This window comes from Cyrtonyx montezumae, unplaced genomic scaffold, assembly GCF_038088225.1.
Source record: "Cyrtonyx montezumae isolate F1298 unplaced genomic scaffold, pur_monq_1.0 scaffold_25, whole genome shotgun sequence".
In the NCBI taxonomy this organism is placed as follows: Eukaryota; Metazoa; Chordata; class Aves; order Galliformes; family Odontophoridae; genus Cyrtonyx; species Cyrtonyx montezumae.
In genome coordinates, this window is record NW_027071992.1 from 10,281,281 (window position 1) to 10,305,161 (window position 23,881).

Below are 23,881 nucleotides of genomic sequence, written 5' to 3' on the forward strand. Positions count from 1 at the left end.
AAGGTGGTGAGGAAGGGTTTGCCAAGGTCCTGGGTGTGCTTGCAGTCTTGACATGCAATCCTGCCAATTCAACAATACGGCCAGCTCCATCACTCCCAGAATGGCTCCATATGAAGAAGCATTCTGACACTGAAGGCACACGGCAGACTGACATTAGCAGCCCATTTTAAACAAGGAAACATTTAGTTTCCTAACAGGGAGTCTGTTTGCTCTGCAGGCATGAAAGGTACACTGTGTTTACGTGACGTAATTACATCATGGCCTACCGAGTTTGCATTTTGTCACCGTGTTCTTCCAGATGTGCAGATGGCACTGGACTGTGCACCGTGCCACAGGGCCATGCTCCGCGGCCTTCCTGAGGCTCCGGCCGCACGGGGACAGGCGACAAACACGACGCGAGCGGGCGAGCCGCGGTCGCCGGGCCCGGCCGGCCTCGCCCCGTTGCCAGGCAACGGGCTCCTCGCCTCGCCGGGGCCGAGCAGCCGTCCTACTCTCACCCGCGGTCGGCAGCGCTCTCCCATTGGCTGCCCGCGCGCTGCGCTCGGATTCCATTGGGCGCCCGCTGCCTCTGCCGTGTGCTGATTGGCGCGCTGCCCTCTGGCCACGCCGCGTCACTTTCTCACACCATTCCCCCCGCCCTCTCCCGCGGCCGCAGGCAGGACGGAGGGCGGGACCTGTGCGGCGCCAGTCGTGATTGGTCAACGGAGCTGCCGCTCAGGCCGCGGGCGGGAGCCCGGGCGGCGGGGCAGTTTAAAGGCGCCGCGTGCCGGGTACCCGTGTCTGCTTCTCCTCTTGAGTGTGTGTGAGCGCGCCCAGCGATAGCGGAGCCGGAGCCATCGCCTTGTGCAGGTGAGAGCCGCGGGGCCGGGAGCCGGTCAGTGTAGCTGGGACGGGCACTGTACGGCGTCCGGAGCGGAGCCCGGGGCGGGGGGTGGTTGGAGGGGAGGAGGGAGTTGCCGGGTGCGGGGCTGATGGGGAGCAGGCTTGCGTTCTGGTTTTCTATCTTTCATAGTGCTTCCTGCCTTTTAGAAAGTTTGTAGGAAATGCGAACGGCGAATTATAGATGGAATGTTACTCATAAAGCCACTAACAGCAGCGGGAAGCTGTATTTCTGTGTCTGGCTACGCCAGCAGAAAGTTATAGCTTTTCATGCTGCTTGCTCCCTATGCGGTCTTCGTGGGATGTAAAACAAACCAAAACCAACCTTTGTATTCCTTTATATTAAAGCATCTTAGTTTCTATTTTTTTTTTAAATGGTTCTTTGGCCTTTTCAACATCCAGTGAACAGCGGTGACTCAGATTTTGTGTAAGGTTTGTCCATGAGGACAAAAAACTGTTTGACTTAGATCTTGTACGCTGTTTTTCTTAAAAGCACTGACTTGCTGAAGATGCCGTGCATCCTGCTTTCAGAGCGAGAACACAAAGCAAGGTTTTCACATTGCGGTGCCTCCTGATGGCCCCGGCTGTCTCTTTGTTGCGTGTGTTTGGTGAGCTGCTGCAAGGACCCGGCAGCTTTAGCCTCTGTTTAGTTCTTCTGCAAAAAGCCTTTGGATGAGAGAACTGCAGAAGGTGTTTGGGATTAAATGCCGCTTCTCATCTGTGATGTCTGCAGAGGGCAAGCATAGCGACGGTGCTTTCTTCAGCTCTCAACAGTGATGTAAACTTTTCTGGTATACTGAACTTTTGAGGATCATCTGCCTGTATCACAGGCTGTGTTGTACAGCTGTGACATACCTAGTCCATTACATGCTGTTATCGCTTTCTCAATCAATGTAACTTCAGTGAAGATGTCCCCTGGGAACTGAGGGCAGGATGGGACTGGTGCGGAGCTGCTGGGGTGGTCATGCTGGGCAGCGGGGTCCATCTGTGTGCTGTGAGGTGGCCAGACGCAGCACGGGCTGGCTGGGCAGGGCGTGATGCCCGGTGCCCGTCAGTGCTCAAAGGCATTTGTGCAGTGCCCTCAGTGGCAGGCTGTGACCTGCGCCGAGCCCAGAGGTGGTCAGGCAGCTGCACTCAATGCTCTGAGTGGGTGCCTTCCATCTGAGCCGCTCCGTTCCGTCCCGAAAGGCAGCACGGAAGCGCACCGGCTCCTCCTGGCTCTGGGGCTGCAATTCAGCCCGGCCTCACCTAGGCAGCGCAGACCTCGCGTCTGCTCGTTCACAGCTCCTCACCGCTGCCAGCGCCTGGAGCAGGCACTGGAGACAGCAGCGCTCGAGCCCAATAAATCTGACTTTTGAACAGCTCTGCGTGCGGTGAGCGATCCCGGGTGAGCATGCCCGTTCCCCGCTCACAGGGTGCGCTACCCCCGGCCGCAGCAGGCGGGGCGCGCCAGCCCCGCTCCTCCCGAGCGGCGCGCTCCCGTTCTATCGCAGGGGCCGCGCAGCCGCAGCTCCGCGCATGCGCGCGTCTCCCGTTGGCAGGAGCCGCGCATGCGCCCGCGCTGGCAGCCGGCCATGGGCTTCCGCAGTGTGTAGGTACTGGGGCCGCGGGGCACCGTCTGCTTGTGGGGAGCGGGGCACGGCCCGGCCGCGGCAGGAGCGGAGCAGACGCGCGCGGCTCTCTCCGCCCGGCGGCGGCGGCGGCCGCCGCCCGCGGCCGGGTCCCAGTAACCTTGAGGCCGTGGGGTCGGGTCGGGGCGGCGCGTGTCGCGTTCCGTCACGGGCTCGGCGCGGCGCGGTGATGGCAGCGGGGCGCTCGCTCATCTGTTGCGCCGTGGGGACGTGGCGTGTCGCGGCGCCCCGGCCCCGGGAAACAAAAGCAAAAGCCGACGGGCTGCTGCGGGCAGCGGCAGGGGGACGGCCCGCATCGCTCGGCGTAGAGCGGCGTGCGCGAGGACTAACGGTGATTCCGTTGTGTATTTCGCTGCCGTGCGGTATCACGGAACCGTAGAGGCTGGAAGGGACCTCTGGAGGTCATCCAGTCCAGCCCCCCTGGCAAAGCAGGCTCGCGAAGAATATCTAGCTCTAGTGCTGAAACTGTATTGTCAAAAAAAAAAAAAAAACCAAGAAAACTTCTTAATGTAAGATGTTATAAAATGCACGATGATGTTTACTGTATGCTCAGACAGAAATCTCTGAGGCTTGCCTTTGACAAATGAACTTGCAGAATACCTAAAACTTTGCCTTTCCTGTAAACCTACAGAAGGATGAAGCGTATGGAGTAGGTCGCTGGGAATGGATGCAGGTAAATGAGCTGTTTGTGTTTCTTCTTTGCTTACAGATCTGCCACGATGCCTGGGTCTCTTCCAGTGAACGCTGAATCCTGCTGGCCCAAAGATGTGGGTATCGTCGCACTGGAAATCTATTTTCCCTCTCAGTATGTCGACCAGACAGAGCTGGAGAAATATGACGGTGTGGATGCAGGCAAATACACCATTGGGTTAGGCCAGTCAAAGATGGGCTTCTGCTCTGACCGAGAGGATATCAATTCCCTCTGCTTGACTGTGGTTCAGAAGCTTATGGAGAGGAACAGCCTTTCCTATGACTGCATTGGGAGACTGGAAGTTGGAACGGAGACAATAATTGATAAGTCAAAATCGGTGAAGACTGTCCTGATGCAGCTGTTTGAAGAATCTGGTAATACAGACGTAGAAGGAATTGACACAACCAATGCGTGCTACGGGGGCACTGCTGCTCTTTTTAATGCTATTAATTGGATCGAGTCCAGCTCTTGGGATGGTAAGTTCAGGGTATTTTCTTTAAAAGTTGCATCATTCTCTATTACAGAGCAGTCTGCCTGTAATTACAGCATCTATGCTTAGATGTATAAGAACCCAGAGGGCAAACTATTGTAATTCTTCTGGAGTCTTAATTGTTCTGGATGTTTGCCACTAATTAATTACATACAAGAGATAACAACATGGGTAATCACCAGATAATCACTTTTTCCTATATGTTTTCCTTCACTTTTACTGCCAGTAAAGTGAAAGGAGTGAAAGGATTGAAGAGAACCTTAATCCTGGAGTCATATCCTCCATAATCAAAGGCTCACAATCCCTGATGAATGTTAAAGCCTAGATCCTTGGCTAATTTTCTCTCTTATTTCTGTGTTTTTACAGGACGCTATGCACTGGTTGTTGCTGGAGACATTGCTGTGTATGCCACTGGAAATGCCAGGCCAACAGGTGGCGCTGGTGCTGTTGCTATGCTAGTTGGTCCAAATGCTCCTTTAATTTTTGAGAGAGGTTAGTCCTGTGAAAAAATAAATACTTCTTCACCAGATACTGGAATCATTCTAAAGCCTGTTCTGTTCTTTTATCTGGGTTGTTTGAGGGCTGGATTAACTCCCACTAATGTCAGAAATTGCACTTAGTCTCCTCTTGATTTTGCTCACTTGGCAAATATGAGAATTCTCACTTCTTAATGTGAGAAGCAGCAAGAACCAATCAAAGGTGCTTCTATCTGTTTTTAACTTGGGGAATCTTCAGTTAAGATTGAGGGAGAATGGGCTAGAGTTGAATAACAGAGCACCCTATTTTCAAAAAGAAATGATTTGTTATCCTTTTGTCGTGTTCAATTGTACTGTGCTTGAGTAGCAGACAACTGAAATCTGTTTCTGAAATATTACCTAGAAGGGTCTGAAGTGCTAAGAAAACCTGTTTATTTGGGGCCAGATAGTACTTGCTTTTCATATTTGTTAAGGTATGTATTCAAACTGACTCCAAGATTAATCAAGTAACCTTTGGCTTTGTCAAATTGTCTCCATCAGGATTGCGTGGAACCCACATGCAGCATGCTTATGACTTCTATAAACCAGATATGGTCTCTGAATATCCTGTAGTTGATGGCAAACTGTCTATACAGTGCTACCTCAGTGCTTTAGACCGCTGCTACAGCGTTTATCGCAATAAAATCAATGCCCAGTGGCAGAAAGGTACGTCACCTCTGAAGGCGTTATTGTAATTACATGGGTAATGTTTTCAAATCTTAGCATTCTGTCTTGACTGTTGTCCCCCAATGTGGTTGAAATGCATGCCTTTCACCTAAGAAAATATTATTTCTATTCCAATATACTAGGCTTGCTAATAGACAATGAAGAGTAGTCTCTTCAGCCTTTTGTTGTTGTATATGTAAAAACACTTCTTAAGGACATGTTATTTTACCCAATCCTCTTAAATTTCTGATGTTAATATTTAAATGTCAAATAATGATGATTATTGTTCTTATTCAGGTGCATTTAGTAGTTGCTTCACCCATACTAAGTAGCATAGATTTTAAATTAGATGAAGCAGAGTATTTCTTACTTTCAAAACGCTTTGCTGAAATACTGAGTTTCTTAAAAGCTTATAGCTTTTTCTTCTAAAAGGCCAAATGTTTGTTGGTGCATGAGATCAGTGAGAGTTAGATTTTTAAACATAAGTTTTGGCAGTGTTTTAAATGAGCCTGCCAGCAAGAGTTGGAGTTTTGCCTTTTGTATGTTGACTTATTTTTGATGATTGGATTGTGCCATCCAGCTTTTTTATTTTAATAGTTGAGTGCATAAAATAAGTTGTAACACAAATTTCCTGCCACTTCCAGAGGGGACAGACAGACGTTTCACCTTGAATGACTTTGGATTCATGATCTTTCATTCTCCCTACTGTAAACTGGTACAGAAGTCTGTGGCAAGACTATTGCTGAATGACTTTCTTAGTGACCAGAATGCAGAAACGGCTAATGGTGTTTTCAGTGGTCTGGAAGCTTTCAGGTGAGAATGGCTGCTGTGCTCCTTCTTCAGATGGTGTTAACTTGCAGAGGTGTTTTTCCTTTCTGTTGTTTGTTTTAATAACAGTTTCTGACCTCTCTCTCTTTTTTTTTTTTTTCCCCCAAATAGGGATGTAAAGCTTGAAGATACGTATTTTGACAGGGATGTGGAAAAAGCCTTTATGAAAGCTAGTGCAGAGCTCTTCAATCAGAAAACCAAAGCTTCATTACTCGTGTCCAATCAGAATGGAAATATGTACACGCCTTCAGTCTACGGTTGCCTTGCTTCTCTTCTAGCCCAGTAAGCATAACCTTGGAAAACCAAGTCATAGCTTTCTGTATGTAGGCATTTTTGTTTAGGAAAACCCTTTGTAGAAGTACCACGTAGCAAATTTTTCCAATAAGACTGCATTCATTGTCAAGACTGTGTTACAAAATTATTCTACACTATTAGTTCATGTGACAAGTACAGTCAAAATTTCTGTCAGAAGCCAGTCTAAAGCACTGCTTACTGCTTTTCTAAGTAGGATCTCATTTTTTAATGTGGCATACCTTTTCCTAGCCTTCCTTCCTGCCCTGCTCCAAGCAACCCAGTACCATGTTTGTTTGTTTGTTTGTTTAATCACTGAAACTCAGTTTATATGTAACATTATTTTCTAAACCTCTCATTTTGTATCCTCTTTTCTTTTTTTTTTTTTTTTTTTTTTGCTACTTTGCATTGCAAGATGTGATGGTTCCTTTTAGGGTGTATGTCACTTATGAGTGAAAACTGATTGCCTTCTAGATAATCACATTCTGAGCATTTCTTTGCTCTTTTTGCTTAGGCAGCTTTGAAAATCATGTTGAAATTCTCCTTTAAGAAGTTAGATAAATGTATGCTGACTCCCCAGATTTTGTATTGTAGAGGATACAATCTGCTGACTGCTTTTTCTAAGTCAACTGTACATCCTGGTAATTTTAAAACTGGCACCTTGGACTTAACTCTCACTTTGACCAACTGTTGTTTGATTTACAGGTACTCTCCAGAGCACCTTGCAGGACAAAGAATCAGCGTGTTCTCATATGGCTCTGGTTTTGCTGCTACACTGTATTCCATCAGAGTTACACAGGATGCCACTCCTGGTGAGTGAAAGGAGATGCAGATTAACTCCTTTGCACAGCTCACCTTAGGCTGCTTTGTAGTGTAACCCACCAGCCTAAGTAAACCTTTCAAACAGTGCTTAATGACAGTAACGTAAAATATTCTGTAGAGCAGGGTCACCTTTAAAGTGTGTCCTTAGGCAAATAGACAGCATTTTCAGACGCTAAAAGTGTTTTGCTCAAGTCTTTGTGAATATTTCTAACTAACTAGAAGTTCAGCTTCTATAATGCAAAATATCTTGAATGGTTGTGCAGTGCTAATGTGCTAGTGTGCAGCACTTAGCGTTGGTGCTACCATACATTATAGGTTTATGTTGTAGGTTCTGCACTGGACAAAATAACTGCCAGCCTTTCTGATCTTAAAGCAAGACTTGACTCAAGAAAATGTATTGCACCTGATGTCTTTGCTGAAAACATGAAGATTAGACAGGAGACACATCACTTGGGTAAGAACTTCATAAATATAAATCATTACTAATCCTACAACAAAATACTTACTACATAATTTGCATGCCTTTAATTCTGCACTTTGTGTGTAGAATGAAGCAGATGTCAAAGTCTTTCTGTAGAAAGCTTATAGTTATTTTCAGTAGTTTTTATTACAACCACATCAGGCAAATAAATACAGATGTAAACTTGGTTTTCCTGTCATTCTACTTCCAAACTGCAGCACCTAATGGCCTGTGTTGTATAAAACACTCAACAGGAGCCAGCAGTATGTCATCGGCTTTTTTGTTTTGTTTTGTTTTTTTACAGCCAACTATATTCCACAGTGTTCAGTAGAAGATCTCTTTGAGGGAACATGGTATCTTGTGCGTGTGGATGAAAAACACAGAAGAACGTATGCACGACGCCCAATTATGGGTGATGGACCCCTGGAGGCAGGAGTTGAAGTTGTCCACCCAGGCATTGTTCATGAGGTGAACACTGAGCGCTCTTTTTAAGTTTGATATAAGTGGTTTATATGTTTGTCTCAGCATGTGCACATACCTGAAAGAGAAAGGGGTTTAAAAAGTTCTTTCAAATACTTTGTACAAATATGTAACATAGAAACCAGAATTGTAAAAAAACAAACAAACAAAAAAAAACATTTGAACATTTTAAAAAGCACTTTTCTTCCTAACATGAATGAAACTGCACGAGAATGAAACAAGAAGAAACAGACTCTATTCACACACTCATTTGCATGACCGATTTGAATGACTTAAGACCAAGCCATCAAGCATAGCATGAATGTTTTTTGGAAGTTGGACTAGCCATGAAGTATGAATGTATGTGAACTAGAAAACTGTATTTAATGCTTTTTTTCCCTTCTTCTTAGCACATCCCAAGCCCTGCTAAGAAAGTGCCAAGAATCCCTGCAACAACAGAATCTGAAGGCGTTACTGTTGCCATTTCCAATGGGGAGCATTAAGATACCTCTGTGAGGTGGGAAATGGAAAAGGGTGTGAGGGTAGGATGAAAGAGAGAACAGATTGCAGTAGTACTGAAGTTTCATTATGCAGTAGTACTTAATTGGAGCATGAAAAAACTGTTTAAACTCCTTGAAAGGATTTGTCATAATACTGTGTGCTGATATTTATAGTATTTTCAGAACACTAAAATCATTAATATACTGGGGATAGAGTGACTTGCTAGGGGCTTTGTGGATTCCTTAACATGTCTGAATTTTTTAATTGCTGAGTAGTAGTTGTAGTCTATTACAAGGTCTTTGTATGTAGGAAAAAAAAAAAAGAATCTTCTGCTTGCTTTTCCCATGTCAAATGACTTGAAACCTACGCTGTTAATTTCTACTTGTACTCAAGTGTGGCAAAAGTCTGAGCTTTTAATGTTAGGGTTCTCAGTGCCTTGACAGTAAGAAGTCAGTCTTCTGAAATACTGCACTTCTCTTTCCCTTGATCACCTTCCCTTTCTTCTCCCAGTCTACCTCTCCTCGCACCATTGCTTTGGAAAAGGTATAGAACCAACGTTACTGGAATAAAATTACTCTTCCCCCCGTCAATATGACTGGTTCAAAAACTACTAGGCTGATGGTTTCACCGCAAGAAACTCTGTAACTGACTGTGTTAGTTACTTTGTAATTCCACCTGCTATCCATTTTGTGTGTTTTTTGCCTGCGTTATGAGTCACAGCAGCCTGCAGGGAAAGAGGAATTACAAGGGAGACTAGACAGTTGTTCTTCACAAGAAAGAGCATATTTCTTCAACAGTCAGATTTGGCACTTTTTCAGGACTATCAAACTGCAATAGAAATATTTTAAGGAAGCAGATTTTTAAAATGAATCTTCTAGATACTATTAAAGCTGCTTTAATTGGTAAACTAAAAAAAAGATCATTTTGGATGACCTGAACCTGGAACTCTGACCTCTTGCTGTTCTTTATATAATATCTTTCTAAGAGACAATTTCTAATTTTGAATTTGGCATTGTACTTTGAAGTTCTTCTCACTGTTGGTGGTGTCGTAGATGTGGGGTCTTTTTTTTTCTTTTCTTTCCCAATATGCACGCTAGAAACTATCCATATTGCAAGTGGTAGATACACATTACTTATGGGGATTATATTCTGGTAGCTTTTTAAAGCCCAGATAAGAAATAAACTATGACATGAGCCTTGTAAGCTTGTAATATATATTTAATTGAGCTAATGTACAGAATGAAGTTTTGTTGAACTTTATTTCTTTGCTAATTCTACAGAGCTACATTATCTGAAAGTAGCAAAAGGAAAAAAAATCATCTGTTTAAATCACAATCTTTTTTGTGTAACAAAGTATTTGTATTATCTGTCACTCACTAGGATTTGGTAACTTGCTGTATTTGTACAGTCAAGCCTTGGTAAAATAGATGTTTATAATTTGATGGATACTAATCTGTTTGTTCTGCTGAAAGTGATGGAACAATGATGCATGACAATAGTGTTTGCAAGTATTTTGGTTTAGGTTGCCCACATGAAACTTGTCCTGGCACCAGAAAATAAAAATGCTATGGAACAAAAAGTCCATTGCTGGCAGTGGACAAGCCAAGAATTGAGCTGCTACTGGCACAAAGATAAGTTAACCACAGGGACCTCACTGTGAGGCAGATCCTTTATTAAAATAAAGTTTGAGATATTTGAAACGTGTTGGAGTAGTGCTGACTTGTTGGGTTTTCAGGATGTGCTTTTTCTCTAACAGGCAAGAAAGAGGAAACTGGCCTTACGAACATTTTGAAGTGATGGGGCCACAGTCTTTGTGGACCTCCTGGATCCTTGTCTTTAGTATTCTGTTACAATGGAAAGAGAGTTGCTGAGGCTGGGGGAAAATCATTGCTTCAAGGCTATGTTTCAAGATAAATTAAACACTTTCAAGTGGCATCCGTTCGTAGTGGAGAAATTAATTCCCAGCATATGACATAAAATAAATCTCGTTACTGTATTTTGAAAGATAGTATTGTTTTATCTTCTCATAAAAACTGTGAAAGGGAATTGGTTCTTGCTTTGTGCTGAATCTGGTTGAACCTAGTTTCCCACAGGTGGCTTTTCAGAGTCATCTTGTTGCTCCATTTACATTATTCACTTTTTTTAAGGTCAACAGAAAATCAAATCGGTCCTGATAATAGATAAGGGATCCTGCTTTTACATTCGAGAGCGCTAGCTGTACCTCTCTAAACCTTCAATTTACTTGCCTTAACTAAAATCATTTAGACTCTGCCTTAGTGTAGGCATTTCAGTTGTGCCAGTTCAGAGGAAAGCTATTGCACTTTTCCAGTCTTGCATTTGGGCTGGTTGATTGAAGCATAAAATACCTGATGAAAGATGAAGGCAGACTGGGACATGGCATCATCTGAGTGACACTCGGGAAAAATCAGAATTGTCAGGGTGTCCAACTTTCAACTTGTGGTGATCCGGGATGTCAAAATCAGTTTTGTACCAGCCTCCTTGCCAAAGTAGGATGACAGAAGGCTAGTCCAGCCTGTATCCAGATTTTGGTATTAACAGCACTCAATTTACTTCGCGATAACTAGTGCTAAAGCAAGAATTTCAGGGTTTAGGAGTTTGCTTATATCTGTTTCTTTGCCTGAGTGCAGCTGGATTCCAAGCATTCTGAGGCTGTGAGAATTGTACAGATGGTGGAAGGTGTCAGAAGATTAAATGTTGGTAACCCAGCCAGTCAGGCACTAAAAATTGTGACCACACATGGAGGGTTAAAGTAGCATATCTGAATTTGCAATTTTCCTCTGAATTTTGACAAATCGAGAACTGTAGTCCACAACAGCACTGCTTTTTCTTTAATTAAAATGCAATGAGAGTTGATTTTTAATTTAGCGTGTTTAATTTGCTTAAGATGTTCAGAATTTGCAATCTGTTTTTTGCTTAAATTTAATTATCTGCAAAAACTGTCCTGTTTGCAGTGGTACAGTTGCGTCAAGCTAAGGTAAAACTTGTCAAGAAGTTATCTGTTATATGGCTGTACTGAGAGATCTGCAAAGTGTGTTATGTGCAACACTATTAGATGGTTATTAAAAGATCACTTCTGCTGATAATTTCTTACTGTTTTACTTGAGTTCTTGCACTAATTACACCATGTTTCTGAAGCAAGAGACAAACACAAGTGCACTAGAGCTCTGCATTTCAGCAAATCGAGCTGAAAAATGCAAAGGAGTTGAGGCATATTTGGTTTATTTAAAAATTACAAAAAATGTAACCCATGAGCAGTGAATAAAACACTTTAAGTGTGCCGAGTATAAAGCCTGTAATGTGGTTTACAAAATACAGCACAGCTTGGATGTGTGCTTTATACCGTCACAGGAGCTGATTCCTTTCCTCGTATCTTGTTCATTGGGGTCGGGATGGGACATTATAGGGACGCATTCGAGTGCCCTTTTCTTTTGTACTTTGTGTAAAACGATTCTGTAGACACCTGTTATTGAGCTGCGTGCATCTCTTCCCCGGTTATTCTGAATGTGTTCTTCTGTGATTCCCAGATCTTTCAGAGCATTTTTCACTTCAATTTCCTCCTCTTTGAGTGTGTTGATCTCTGATAAGTACTTGGGATCCAGTTTAAATGGCTGTAAAGGTCTTGGGTACTGTATCCCCTGCATCCACTCACTGTTCATAATAAGTTTGACAGAGTATCGTTCTGTTGGTACTGGCTGAAGGACTCCTTTAATCAGTTTCTGGCAAGCTTCTGAGAGGCAGGGAGGCAAGCTGTATGTCCCCTCAAGAATGCACTTTTTCAGTTTGGCCACCGTGTCTGCCCGAAATGGCATGATCCCCGTTATCATGAAGTATAATAATATTCCTAGTGCCCAGATGTCTACGTAAATGCCAACATAGTTTTCATCTCGGAAGAGTTCAGGGGCAGCATAAGGAGGAGACCCACAGAAAGTATTTAAAGTTTCATCTCTCTTACTGATTGTGCTGAATCCAAAGTCTCCCACCTTAACGCAGGTGTTACTGGTGTAGAAAACATTCTCTGCTTTCAGGTCTCGATGAATGATATTATTGTCATGCTATAAAAGAAGAAGGTTAGGTATTAGCAAGTGCTTAAGTGACCACTCCTTGTCATAGATTAATTACTGCATGGGGAAGGGAATTATTTACCTCAAAGAAATGAGCATGCCATAGGTTACAAGTCCATCTTAATTGTCTCCTGGCAAGAAAATGTGACTGAGTAGGTGCAGAAATATGCTGTGTTTTTTTTTTTTTTTCTTTTCTTTTTTTAAGGATAGCAATATCTTGTCAATGAGCAATTACTATTTGTATTAAGCAGATGTGATGACATTATGGCTAATCCTACGTGACCATGTATCTTCACATGCTGAGCATATTGTATCTTTCAGGATTCAGAGCACTTGCTTTTGATATTACTACATTTCTGTATTGATGTAACAATGTTTTTTTGTTTGTTTTTTCATTTTTTTAAGTAAAGCCATTTTTGCATGTGTTCTGAGCATGCAGGCTTACAAACTGAAAGCTTCTAGTTCACTGACGCCATAAAGTGAATGTGATAACCAGGTGAGAGAACTGTAGCAACTGTCCTAGTTTGTGATCCAATATCCTAATATCTAATACTAGTAGGAGAAAAGGATCTCAAACCTGAGCCTAGTGATATTTTACATCCTTGCAGGATGGTCAGTATTCTTCCAGTTTTAGAAATCTGAAGTAAATAGGCTACAAAATGTACCTTTTTTTTAACCTCAGAAACAGAAGTACTCAATCTGATGTGATCTGCTGAGTAGACGTGTAACTGTATTAAGGGTTTAATTTCATCTTTGAAATAACTAGCAAGAAGGAAGGCGAGCACTCTCTGCCCTTACCCTTTTAAGTAAGAGAGTGCACATAGAGACACTAGGGAAATCCTGCATCCTCTGATCTTTTAACTCATCAAAAACGAGCATATTTGGTCCTCTTGTGGGCTGGCAACAGTGAGATATGGGATATAAGTGACCCGATTTTAATCAGCAAAAATAAAGAATTTTGGAGGGGACTGTGCATGAGTTGATGAGCTTGGAGTTCTGGGTTTAATGCAAAGAAATACATGCAATCTTTTAAGATCCAGTAGATCCTGAATACTGTCCCTGATGTTTAAGCTAGTTCATTTAAAGATATCTGATTGCTCTGTCAAAATACATTAATATGGGTTTTGTATATGTTATTTGCCATGCATTTCTAGGTGTGTGACCTGGAAATACCCTTGCTTCCTGCCTTTCAGAGTCTACCGCATGGCAGGAGAGTACGAGCCACCAGAGGGCACACTAAACCAACTTTAACAATTACTAGTTTTAAGTCAAATGCAGAGCAGACTTCTCTGGGCTTTTGTGAGGTTGTTTTAAGCAGCTGTAGTTAGTAAGCAAGGTTCAGAGGAGGTTGTGCTGGAAGTAGTTAATTGCTCTTTTCTGCCTTTATAGAATGCTTTGGGTTCTACGAATTGCAAGCTGGATATCTGCAATGTATAACACACCTCTGGAACACTTTCTTTTAGCAGAAGAATGAGTGATACTGTGCTTTGAAATAGCTAAGGGATGAAATTAAGCTTTGCTACCTGGTCCCTATGTCAACTTAAAGTGGTCAGGAGGAATGCTGTTACTGAATGGATGGTTCCACCCACCACGTGCTCACAATTCAGCCTCCTCCCCAAACATGTCAGCATAGAGGCAGTGAGTTGAAAGCTCTCTTAGGTATCTTTAAGGCCACATTTCTCAAGTTGTTTCACTCTTCAGAGACGTGGGCCTGAAATCCTGATAACAGCAAACTTTCTAATTGGGAAAACAAGATATATCCTCAAAATCAGCTGGAGCAGTGAGAAGCAATGTGCCCATGGAGGAGCAACTTACCATGTGCTTCACAGCAGAAACAATCTGGGAGAAGATTATTTTGCACTCTGTTTCTACTAGCTTTCCTTCTGTGGTGATTTTAGTGAAGAGTTCCCCACCTCCTGCATACTCCATTACCAGGTGCAGTTTTGAGAGTGTCTCCACCACTTCATATAGCCTGATGATGTTTGGGTGGTGGAGTTTCTCCATGCTGGATATCTCACGCGATAGCAAACGTTGCGTCTTCTGGTCTAGTTTTGTCTTGTCCAAAATCTTAATAGCTACTTTCTCTGAAAAGAGAATGCTTTTCCATGTTAATTCAATAAGTGCAAATGATAATACTGTTTATGTACAATGCTTGGTTATATAACTGCAATGATGAATATAAGATAAGCTAGAGAGGCCTACTGAGCCCTGTCATCTTTCACTTGCACCCATGTTCCTTACTGCCTCCATCCTCCTACTCGCTGCTGATAAAGCTAAAAAGCTAAAGGCTGATAGAGTATTACAGGTGCTAATCAAATCATGTAATGTGTTTTTAGGCTGTCAAGCATGTCAATACATATCTGATGGCAACAATTATCTGTGTTAGGTGTCTAACTCAGGCACTGCAACTTTCAAAACAGAAATCTGGCCCCAGTCTGAGTGAAAGTTAGTGTTCCTGCTCTCTGTTGTTGAGAAGGAAGTGGGCAAATGAAAGCCTCAGCATGACAAAATCCAGTGGCTGTACTCCATTCTGAGGATACAGGCTGTTCCTGTGAAGCCCCTAAGCCAGGGCTGCAGGCCTTTCTCCCTTCTCAACCTGCCGTTCACTGTGCTGTTGAACTCTCTGACTGTGTGCTGTGTTTTGTTAAAGGAACTCTGTGCTTTTGTTACTAGCTCAGTGCTGTTCAGGTGAATGAATTACATGCAACAGCCTGGTGCTTACAGATTAATGGAGGTGTTGAATTTAGGTAATCTGTTTCAGAGCAGGCAGACTAACTTGGAGGTAGCATAAGGATTTTGGAAATAACCCTGCCAGCCTATAGCAGATGTGTTTACATTTATGTGACTTACAGAAATGTTGCCTAATGGCTTATCCCGTATCCCCACAAATTCTCAGTTACCAAAATCAGTGTTGCAGAGGTTTGTCTTTCTCAGGATAGCTGTGCCAGTTTTTCCAACGTGTTCATGCATGAGTGGTTCTTGGTACTGCACAGAATACAGGAAAAGTACAATTTTATGTCTGTGCCACAGTGGGCCGTGAATTCACACCACAGATTTTAAACCAAGGAAAGAAAGAAAACAGTGACATAGAATAAGTTGCAGGGATCCTGTAAAACAGCTAATCTGTTTTACACTGTCCTGGTAATGCAAAGCCATGATTAAATTCTGCTTATTTCTGTAACACATTTATAGTAAAACAAGGGCTCTGAAATAGTAATATACCTATGCAGCTTCACCATATTAACAGGGTAGCTCAAAAAGATCAGTGAGAAGTGCTCTTAAGGTTCTGTATGAAAACTGGTAGGTCATGGCTTTTGTCTTGAATACAGCTGGTATTGGAGGGATTAGTCTGGTTAAAATAGGCTTACCGTGCCTTTGTATAACTTAGTAAGACAGCAAAATTAAACTGGAACATGGTAGTTGAAACAACTATTTATTCTTGGGGAAAAAACACTATTTCCACATGTGTCTTTGCAATTCATCATTCTTACCATTTTATTTCTAAGAAAAACTTCAGCTTCTAGCAGACAAGATTAAATTATTAATTAAAAAAACCCACATTAGTTTAAAAGAAGCATGACGAGGCCATTGTATGTTTACATTTGGTAGAAAAACATTCAAGGTGCTTTCACTTATACCATTATAGGTTTTTACCTCAAATTCGGTGTTTCATTGCGCCTGAAGTGTTATTGATATATGTGCATTTATGCCTGTATGAATTAAGAAAACTCCATGTTTGGTATATTTACATTTCTTAGTAACATAAATGCATGAATTGATTCCCCTGCTACATTGCAGGAGAATCTCTAAGGAAATGAGATTCTGAGAGGCACTGACTTCTCCCTTGAATGGTCCTGTTTTCAGGCAGCATCTGAACTGAGGAGAAGGCAGTGTTCCCTGCTTTGTGCTGCCTACTGAGGCTGTTAGGAATGATTGCACCTACTGCACAGTAGTGACACCTGGCATGGTGAGTCAGAAGGGAATGGGCTGTTTAATGGGAACAGCACTCAGCAGGTCCTAGCAGAGCTCTGGCTGCTGACCTAGGGGTGAAAGACTGTAAAACCCCTGTCACGTTGGTAGTATACCGAGTCCCTGAACCAAGAATAAAAAGCATTAGCTCACTGCAGGTTTGCACATCTAGGTGTTTAGATGCTACAGGGAAAACAATTCTTGTACCCTTAGCATTGTTACATCTTGATTTATAAAAGTTGTGAGCAATTGGACTTTAAACAAGCAAAAAAAAAAAAAAAAAAAAAAGGAGAAATCCATTTTATTTTTCCAGAATTTATGTAGAGCAACAGAATGGCTTGGGCTGGAAGGGACCTTAAATTTCAACTGTTCCTGTCCTTCTGACATGTCATCTGTTTTCTCAGTAAGTTTTTAAAAGGAAAGGAAACAAAAAAGCAAAAAGGGTTTCAAAATGAAGGGCCTGATCTCATTCACACAGCACCGTGTCAGGACCAAGCTCATTAAAATCTGCATTTCTGCAGTTGTATATGCATGCAGTAAATAGAAAACCAGCCAACCTGCAGTGTAAGAAAAGGCCTTTGGTTTGTTTCAAAACTGTTTCAGAAAAGAAAGAAAAGACAAAGATGGAGCCTGGTTTCTAAGCCCTGTATTTCTCTTGTATAGCAGGAAAAAAAAAAAAAAAGCAAAACTGGTGTCTGGATGTTCCTGCTTAACTGTAGGCTGATTTTTCATCAGCTTTACATTTTGAGTGCTCTTAATTGCATCCATGCAGCTCTGCTCTTGTGCTATATTTTCGATACAGTGGAAAGTTTGTAAACTATGGGTTACACGATGCTATGGGTTACACAGAGCTTAGGAACCAAACAGTTTTTAGCAAGCACCTGGAGAAAATCTGTGCAAAAATGCAAGCTACTAAACGGGCCAATGCATCTGAATAACGCAGCACACATCATGCCACCAAAGATCTTCCTGCAGCTGCTGAACAACCAAGGCACTCTTTGTGAGAGAAGCAAGGTTCTTCATCCACTATGATGCAGGTTTGTTTTTTTTTTCCCTTATCAGCCTCTTACAAACCTTTCTCAGGTGTTCTGCTGCAACAGATCACAAGGGCTACAGAACAGCATGCACCTGTAATGGCTACAGAAACTGATTCTGGTGAAGAACAAAATTGTTTCCTTTTTCAAGATAGGATGAAATGTCAGCAGAAGGACAATGTTTAGAACTTATGACAATAACAGAAGAGATGAATATATGCAAGATATACACATACCTTCCCCTGCCCCAAGGGAAGCCTTTTTATTTACACCTTTGCCAAAAAAAGACTTACTCATTAGCATTGTGCAGACACATCAGTTCATTAACAACACAACAGCGTACGTCTATTGGAAGAAAGAGATTCCTCTTTGGAAGGGTGTGTGTATATGTGTGTGCTTATGCAAGGGAGGATGCATCCATGCTTGTTCCTCTCCTTCCATCCCAACTGCATATTTTATGAGGCCAGGCAAGGTCACAAGCAGAAACAAGAAAGAAGGTGTTCTCCCCTCAGCTTTCCTTCCTCATAACACTTGCTAACTTAGCATCAAAAAGTTGACCAGTGAAAGTTTTAGCCCCTGAAGACAATAAATAACAATAATTTTTGAGATTTCTGGTGAATAAGAAGCTTTTCCATGAATAAAAATGTCTTTGGTTTTGGCATTTAATCTGTTCAAATTTACCATACTTGCCAAAGTCTAAAAGTTTTCAATCAATCAGCCCTATTCAAATGCTAAAGCAACCTGTCTCCAAAGGAACTTCAACAGGTAAAAGCTTCATCCAGCTCAAATTTATCTTCCCATCAGTATTCCTCCTGTTCCCAGCATGAGAGCAGCATTTCTGCCAATTGTAAACACACGACAGTTTTCTCTGAAATGAAGAAAATCACTTAATAGATATAAAAAACATTTTGCTGTGGGCCAAAGAGGACAGGGGTGCCTTCCTGAAACAAAGAAGCAGAAAAGAAAAACCCTCACTTCCCAGTGCAATGGCTGCACCATAGCTGGGCTCAACATGAGCTTTCAGACCTCTGCAGTCAGGGCTGAAGGAGGTGGTCAGGGAAAAGTAGCAGCAGCAGACTGCAGGGAATTAAAGTTTTGGGGAATATCTGGTCTTCTCACTTTAAGGTGGTGAAAGGAATGAGAATCAATACAATTATAACGGAGAGACAGCGAGAAAAACTGTAGATAGTAATGTACAAAGATGTGGAAAACTAGCCACCCCCAATGGAAATCAAGAACAGTTTCCATTATTGTCCAGACAGCAGAGGAAACAGGGTAGATGAAAGCAACTCTGTAGTTACAGCTGTAACCAAAGAGTTTGCTGCAGTTGCCTAGCTTTTCTAGCTCTCCATACGAGCAGTATATGCAGTGCACTTCTGTACTTACAAAAAGAAAAATACTGGCAGTTCAGCACAACCCTCTTCCCAGGTTTGGCTGTACCAAAGCTCGTTTTCTCGCATCTGCTCAGCCCACACCTTATTTCCGTGTCCCAGCTTTTTACCTTAGTGTGTTACTGTACTAACACCACCTGTGTGCCACAACAGCAAATTTCTCAACAAAATTACTAAAATTAGCCATTAAGCAAGGAAAGCCTTGCTCCCCTCGGCTGCGGCAGTCCTGTGCCTAGCCAGGCTGCCCTGGAAGTTTAGTACCCGTGAGCCTGCAGGCCCTGAGCTGGGCAGGGGAGACAACAGGTGCAATGTTCACAACATTATTTTCAAAGTGTGGGGTGTCAAGCTGCAGCGTGAGAAGTGCCACCCGAATAAAGTGTTTCTAGCTGCTTGTCACAGGGGAAGGCTGCTGCAAACATAAGCTTTTATCTGTGTACCTGCCTAAAGATTCATGCAACAAAAGAGGCACGTGCAGCTGGTTTGTGTGTTGAGGGCTCAGGCAGTGTTTTTCTTCCCAAAGAGGTCCATTTGTGTACACACAGAACTACGGTGATCAGAAACCAGGTGACCCACACAGCAGTGCCTACCTTTCGTCAGGGAATGAATTCCAAGTTTCACTTGCGAGAAGTTCCCACTTCCTATTTCTCCTCTGACTCGATAGAAGCCAATTCTCTTTCCCAGGGTTAATTCTTTCACCACTTTCTCATTGTGGGACATATCCTGCATTAGTTTCTCAAATGGGGTCAGCCTCTGCTGCCTGCCCTCTTCATCTCCACAGCACTCCTCACGCCCATAGTCTTCTCCACTGTCCTCACGATTCCACCTGGCATAGCGGTGCTTTCCAAGACCTCCTCCATTCACAAATCCTGTTGTCATAGTCTGTAGGTAATCACTTCCCCATCGAACAAAATGTCCCAACAAGGAGTTGAATGAAATGAAGTACTCCTCTGTTAGTGTACAATCCCGCATGTAACGGTCTCTGTGCAAACAGCAACAAAACAGCTTACTGAAGAAGTCCACATACTAGTTAAGAAGTCACCTCAAAAACAGATCTGTTGGTATTTACACACTGCAGTTCTGTCCAAATTTGGAGATGGAATTTGATTATATTTTTGTCCATTTCTCACTGACAGATTTAGTATGTCGGTATACTCATTTACAAGGTAAAAGAGGCTTTGCACTTAAAACAGTAAGCTTTGTGCAGAAAAGCACTGAATTGCTCACATCCTACGTAGAACATTTGATACAAATGCAAAATATTTGACACAAATTTTCAGGTTTTAGCTCGCTGCTCTGAAAACTAACTTGACAGAAAAAATTCAAACACATAGCTGATTATCTGCTCTGCATAAATCCAGATGCTTCCAGTTCGAGTAGCTGACCTTAAGAATGTGGCTCCTGATTCTGGTACCAGTCCAAAAGCTGAACACAGGGTTTTTTCTCTGATTCATTCCTCAGCCTGGGAGCTCGTCACCGTACCTTGGAAGTGACTGCCTCGAAGCCTTGCTGTAAATAGTCTGTTACCCTTCTGTCTCCTTCCCATTCCTGCTTTGACGGAGCAACTGATCCTGGAAGATGACAGGAAAAGCATAATCTGTGCACCAGCCAAAAGAAACGCAGCGCCTCAGTATCACTGAAGTCACATGGCAGGACAATACAGGATTAAGTAACTGCAATGTCACTTTAACCCGCCTTTATTTAGATGAGCTTTCTTTAACGCCTTGAGCCTTCTCAAATTTTTGCCAGACGCACGGTGTTCCTAAGCAGACAGATGAAGAAAGTCATTAATACCTTTATGTAACAGCCAAGCACTTCACTTAGAAACAGCGCACCAGGCATCATTTTACCAGTTTAACTCAATTTGTTTGGCACCATGTGCAAAGAAGCCCTTTCTCTGAATACATAACTAATGACTAACATTAAAACAGTACATTGTATGACAGTGGCCTCTAAACCCCAGCAGCCCCACTGAGAGGAAGAGGAGAGACTCAGGGCACCACAAGCACTCCTTGCGGCTCAGAGCACGCGCTGCCAGGTCAGCATCCCTGCTGCTCTCCTCGCCGTGCCTTCAGCCCTGACACTGCTGCAACTGCAGCCAGGCAGAGACTGCCTGTTCCGCGATGTGCCTTTGAACTCCTCTTTCTCTCCTCCGGAGATTTTACTCCTGTTTGAGCTCTGCATGTCACACAGCTGCACAGAAAAAGGCTGCTTTCTTGTCTGATAGAAAACAGTATCATTCAATCAGATCGACGTTGGATCTGGAATGCTGTCAAATCACCAGAAAGAAAGAATGAAAAGGAGTGGGAAGTAAACAACTGGTAAACATTGCCCAGACTTTAAGACAGAGTATTCAAATATATTTTATAGTGTTCTATGAATCCAAGTAGAGTCAGCCCCTTGGCCGTGTTTGCAACCATCCCTGGCCAAACCCTGAAACTGTTAGTGGAGGAAAGACTGAGTGGAAATGGGACAAAGCCTGCAGGATCCACCCATCAGCCCAGCCTGAGGAGCACCGCATGCTGCTTCTGTCCCCATTATTTGATACCAGGGAAGAAATACTTAGGATGTGGAGTATCCTCAGCAAAAAATACAAGCTAAACAAACAAGCAAAATCCACCCAAACCCAAACTCACATTCTGTATTTGCTCTCCTTCTCCGTAAGTGAAACGGACAATTTCTTGCAGGATTGCTCGAATTCTGTCCCACAGTTGTTTTCTAGTTTAACCTGCTTCATAGCATGATTTTAAGAATATTTTAGGTAATAAAACATTGTTAGATGAAAGCCTTGCAAAGATGCTGCTGTGTCAGAAGCAAAACTGCATTAGGGCATTAGCACATAACTCATCCTGAATCTGCTCCTGCCAAATACGTACTGGGGCCCAACTTCTCCTTCTAGAGCATTAGATTTTAAACCATTAATCTACCAGCAAGGCTTCCTGCAACTTGTGAGCCTGGCAATCTGCTGGCCCATGGCCAACTGGCTAGGTTTCCCCCATCTTTTAAGATGAGCTATTTCAGTATTCTTGGAGTTAGCAGAAAATATGCCATCTATTTCTGGCAAAGGTTCCTTCCTGTAACCTAAATCAGTAAAATCCACCATGATGGCATCTAAAAGGGCACTGTCTGTAAAAGAAAACAGTAATTCCAAGCAGGAAGGAAGAAACTACAAAATCAGTAATAATCCAAATCCGACAATGGAGGACAGTGTCCATATGTATCTGTTTGTTCCCAGTGTGGCTGGTTATTGATCTAAAAACCCCAGGAGAAAGTACTGGCCGAATTATTACTTCATAAAACAAAATGATCAGGCAAAATACCTAACTAAATAAACACTACAGGAAACAACATAAGACAGGGTGAACAGACGTAAGACATTTAAGACATGTCCCAGCCCACCACTGCTCTTGTTTGACCTCGCTGTTCGTGAATTTCCAGGTACTGATGTTCTAGTCGTATTCTAGGAAGCATTAAATGCCTTCAGGCTACTGCTGAAGGCACACTTTAAAGCCTGCAACACAGGTGTGAGGAAATATGTAACAAAAGGCAAATGCAGGAAACAAACAGAAAAGCAATGACTGGATATACAGACTTTGGTTCCTGAAGTCCTTGGTTGGCCCATAAATGAAAGTGGCCTGGCCTCAAGGACCTGTGATGAGACATGGAAAAGTAGCAGCAGCTAGAACAGGTCTAGCAGCACAGTTCTTTGCAGCTTGTTCTCTTTCACTAAGTCTGTCTCTTACAGAAGCAACAAAAATTTGGTTTGCAAATATAAACCACTGCAGTTCCTGTTTGAATTAATATAAAAGAAGTTGCAATTGTAGTCTCCTGCTGCTCAAATCCTCAGAGTAACAGTCTGTTCTTTTTATACAGATGCCACTGCTCATTGCAATAAATGCAGCAGGGCTCCCTTTTCAGCCCTACTGCTGTGTGCTCTGAGGAGAGTGAGATTTTGGAGGTACTTCCTTAGGGCAGGGGATTAGCTCGGTTTGCTTGACTTCTCCTGAAGAACTGCTTGTCTCTATCCTAGTACATGTAATGCAAGCCAGCTCTGGAATTGAACAGAATTGAAAGTAGCAGGGCTTTTTTAAGTCAGTGGTAAGAAAATATTGATCCTTCTTCACTATAGCTTTGAAAGTCCAGTTATGTCAAGAAAATACCAGCAATCCAACACATTCCTATGTTTTGAAGACCTACCTCTCTAAAAGAGGAGAGTGCCCAGTAGGACAGTCGATAAGAGCTGTATCACAAACACACCACCACATAACAGTGCAGCCAGACAGCAGTTTCATTTACACAAGGAATGCTGTGGCCCAGTCCTGTGCTTTTGCTCAGGTAACAGGGCTGTTGTGGCCAAAGGAAATCAAGTTTAGTTCAAGGTTTGTCCTTTTTAAATCTGAATAAGCAGCACTCTCAGTGTTATTTCTGTGAGTGTCAGAGAGAAGAGCTTCAGAACGTGCAATGCAGCACAGTTACAGACTGAACTCCAATTTGTATGTTCCCAGCTCAGGTGGGAAGACATACTGACAGTACTCAGTGCTGACTGTGGAGAGCCTTCAGGAACAACCAGCTTTTACTGCCTAGTCTCACATGCCAGTTTCAGTACACCCCAGAATTACTACTGCTCCTGAGCACATCACTCAGTTCACCACTTGGTTCAAGCAAAACCAGACCACAGCAGCTTATTTTTCAACCTTACATATGCCACTACCCAAGGCTCTGCTGTTTCTCCAGCCGATGAGCATGCATAGCAGCCCTGGGTAAGGCAATATCAAATAATGCTGTAAGCACTTGTAAAAATACTAAAGTACATGCGCATGTGTTACAAAAGGCTGAAGAAAGAGCTATTTATGTTGAAATGGGAGATATGCCCTTAGCAGAATGTGCAGCTCTATTCACTTTTTCACTTAATATGATACATACGCCAGAGTATTTTAAAACAATGACTGCAGTGTGAACTGTAGTGAGCTCCTTCCCTCATCTGGCATGTTCTAGGCTGCAAGAAGAAACAAAGGTACCAAGGACCAAGTGACTACTTTGAAGCAGCCCCTCCAGCAGTGTGGTAAAGCCCGGAGCAAGCAGCTGCCTTCGCTCCATTATCTCCCAGGGCTGGCATGCAGCACCTTGCAGGCACAGAGCAGCCAGAACCACCACCATGAGCAGCACAGCACATCA

The 23,881-nt window shown here is 42.9% G+C and overlaps 2 protein-coding genes across 2 annotated transcripts; one reads left to right on the top strand and one right to left on the bottom strand.

Moving 5' to 3' along the window:
• The first annotated feature begins 765 nt into the window (after nt 1–765).
• Nucleotides 766–8,558, top strand: HMGCS1 (3-hydroxy-3-methylglutaryl-CoA synthase 1). Its single transcript, XM_065739945.1, has 10 exons — nt 766–849; nt 3,220–3,677; nt 4,058–4,183; nt 4,708–4,872; nt 5,517–5,685; nt 5,812–5,982; nt 6,697–6,803; nt 7,142–7,267; nt 7,578–7,741; nt 8,143–8,558. Exons 2-10 carry the CDS (start codon nt 3,230–3,232, stop codon nt 8,233–8,235), a joined length of 1,569 nt encoding a protein of 522 aa, XP_065596017.1. The 5' UTR covers nt 766–849; nt 3,220–3,229; the 3' UTR covers nt 8,236–8,558.
• Nucleotides 8,559–11,502: 2,944 nt separating this feature from the next.
• NIM1K (NIM1 serine/threonine protein kinase) lies at nt 11,503–19,641 on the bottom strand. The gene is made up of 3 exons (XM_065739962.1): nt 19,297–19,641; nt 14,131–14,399; nt 11,503–12,306 (listed from the first exon to the last, which is right to left on the bottom strand). The coding sequence occupies exons 1-3, from the start codon at nt 19,583–19,585 to the stop codon at nt 11,557–11,559; spliced, it is 1,308 nt and encodes a 435-aa protein (XP_065596034.1). The 5' UTR covers nt 19,586–19,641; the 3' UTR covers nt 11,503–11,556.
• Between the last annotated feature and the right edge of the window lie 4,240 nt (nt 19,642–23,881).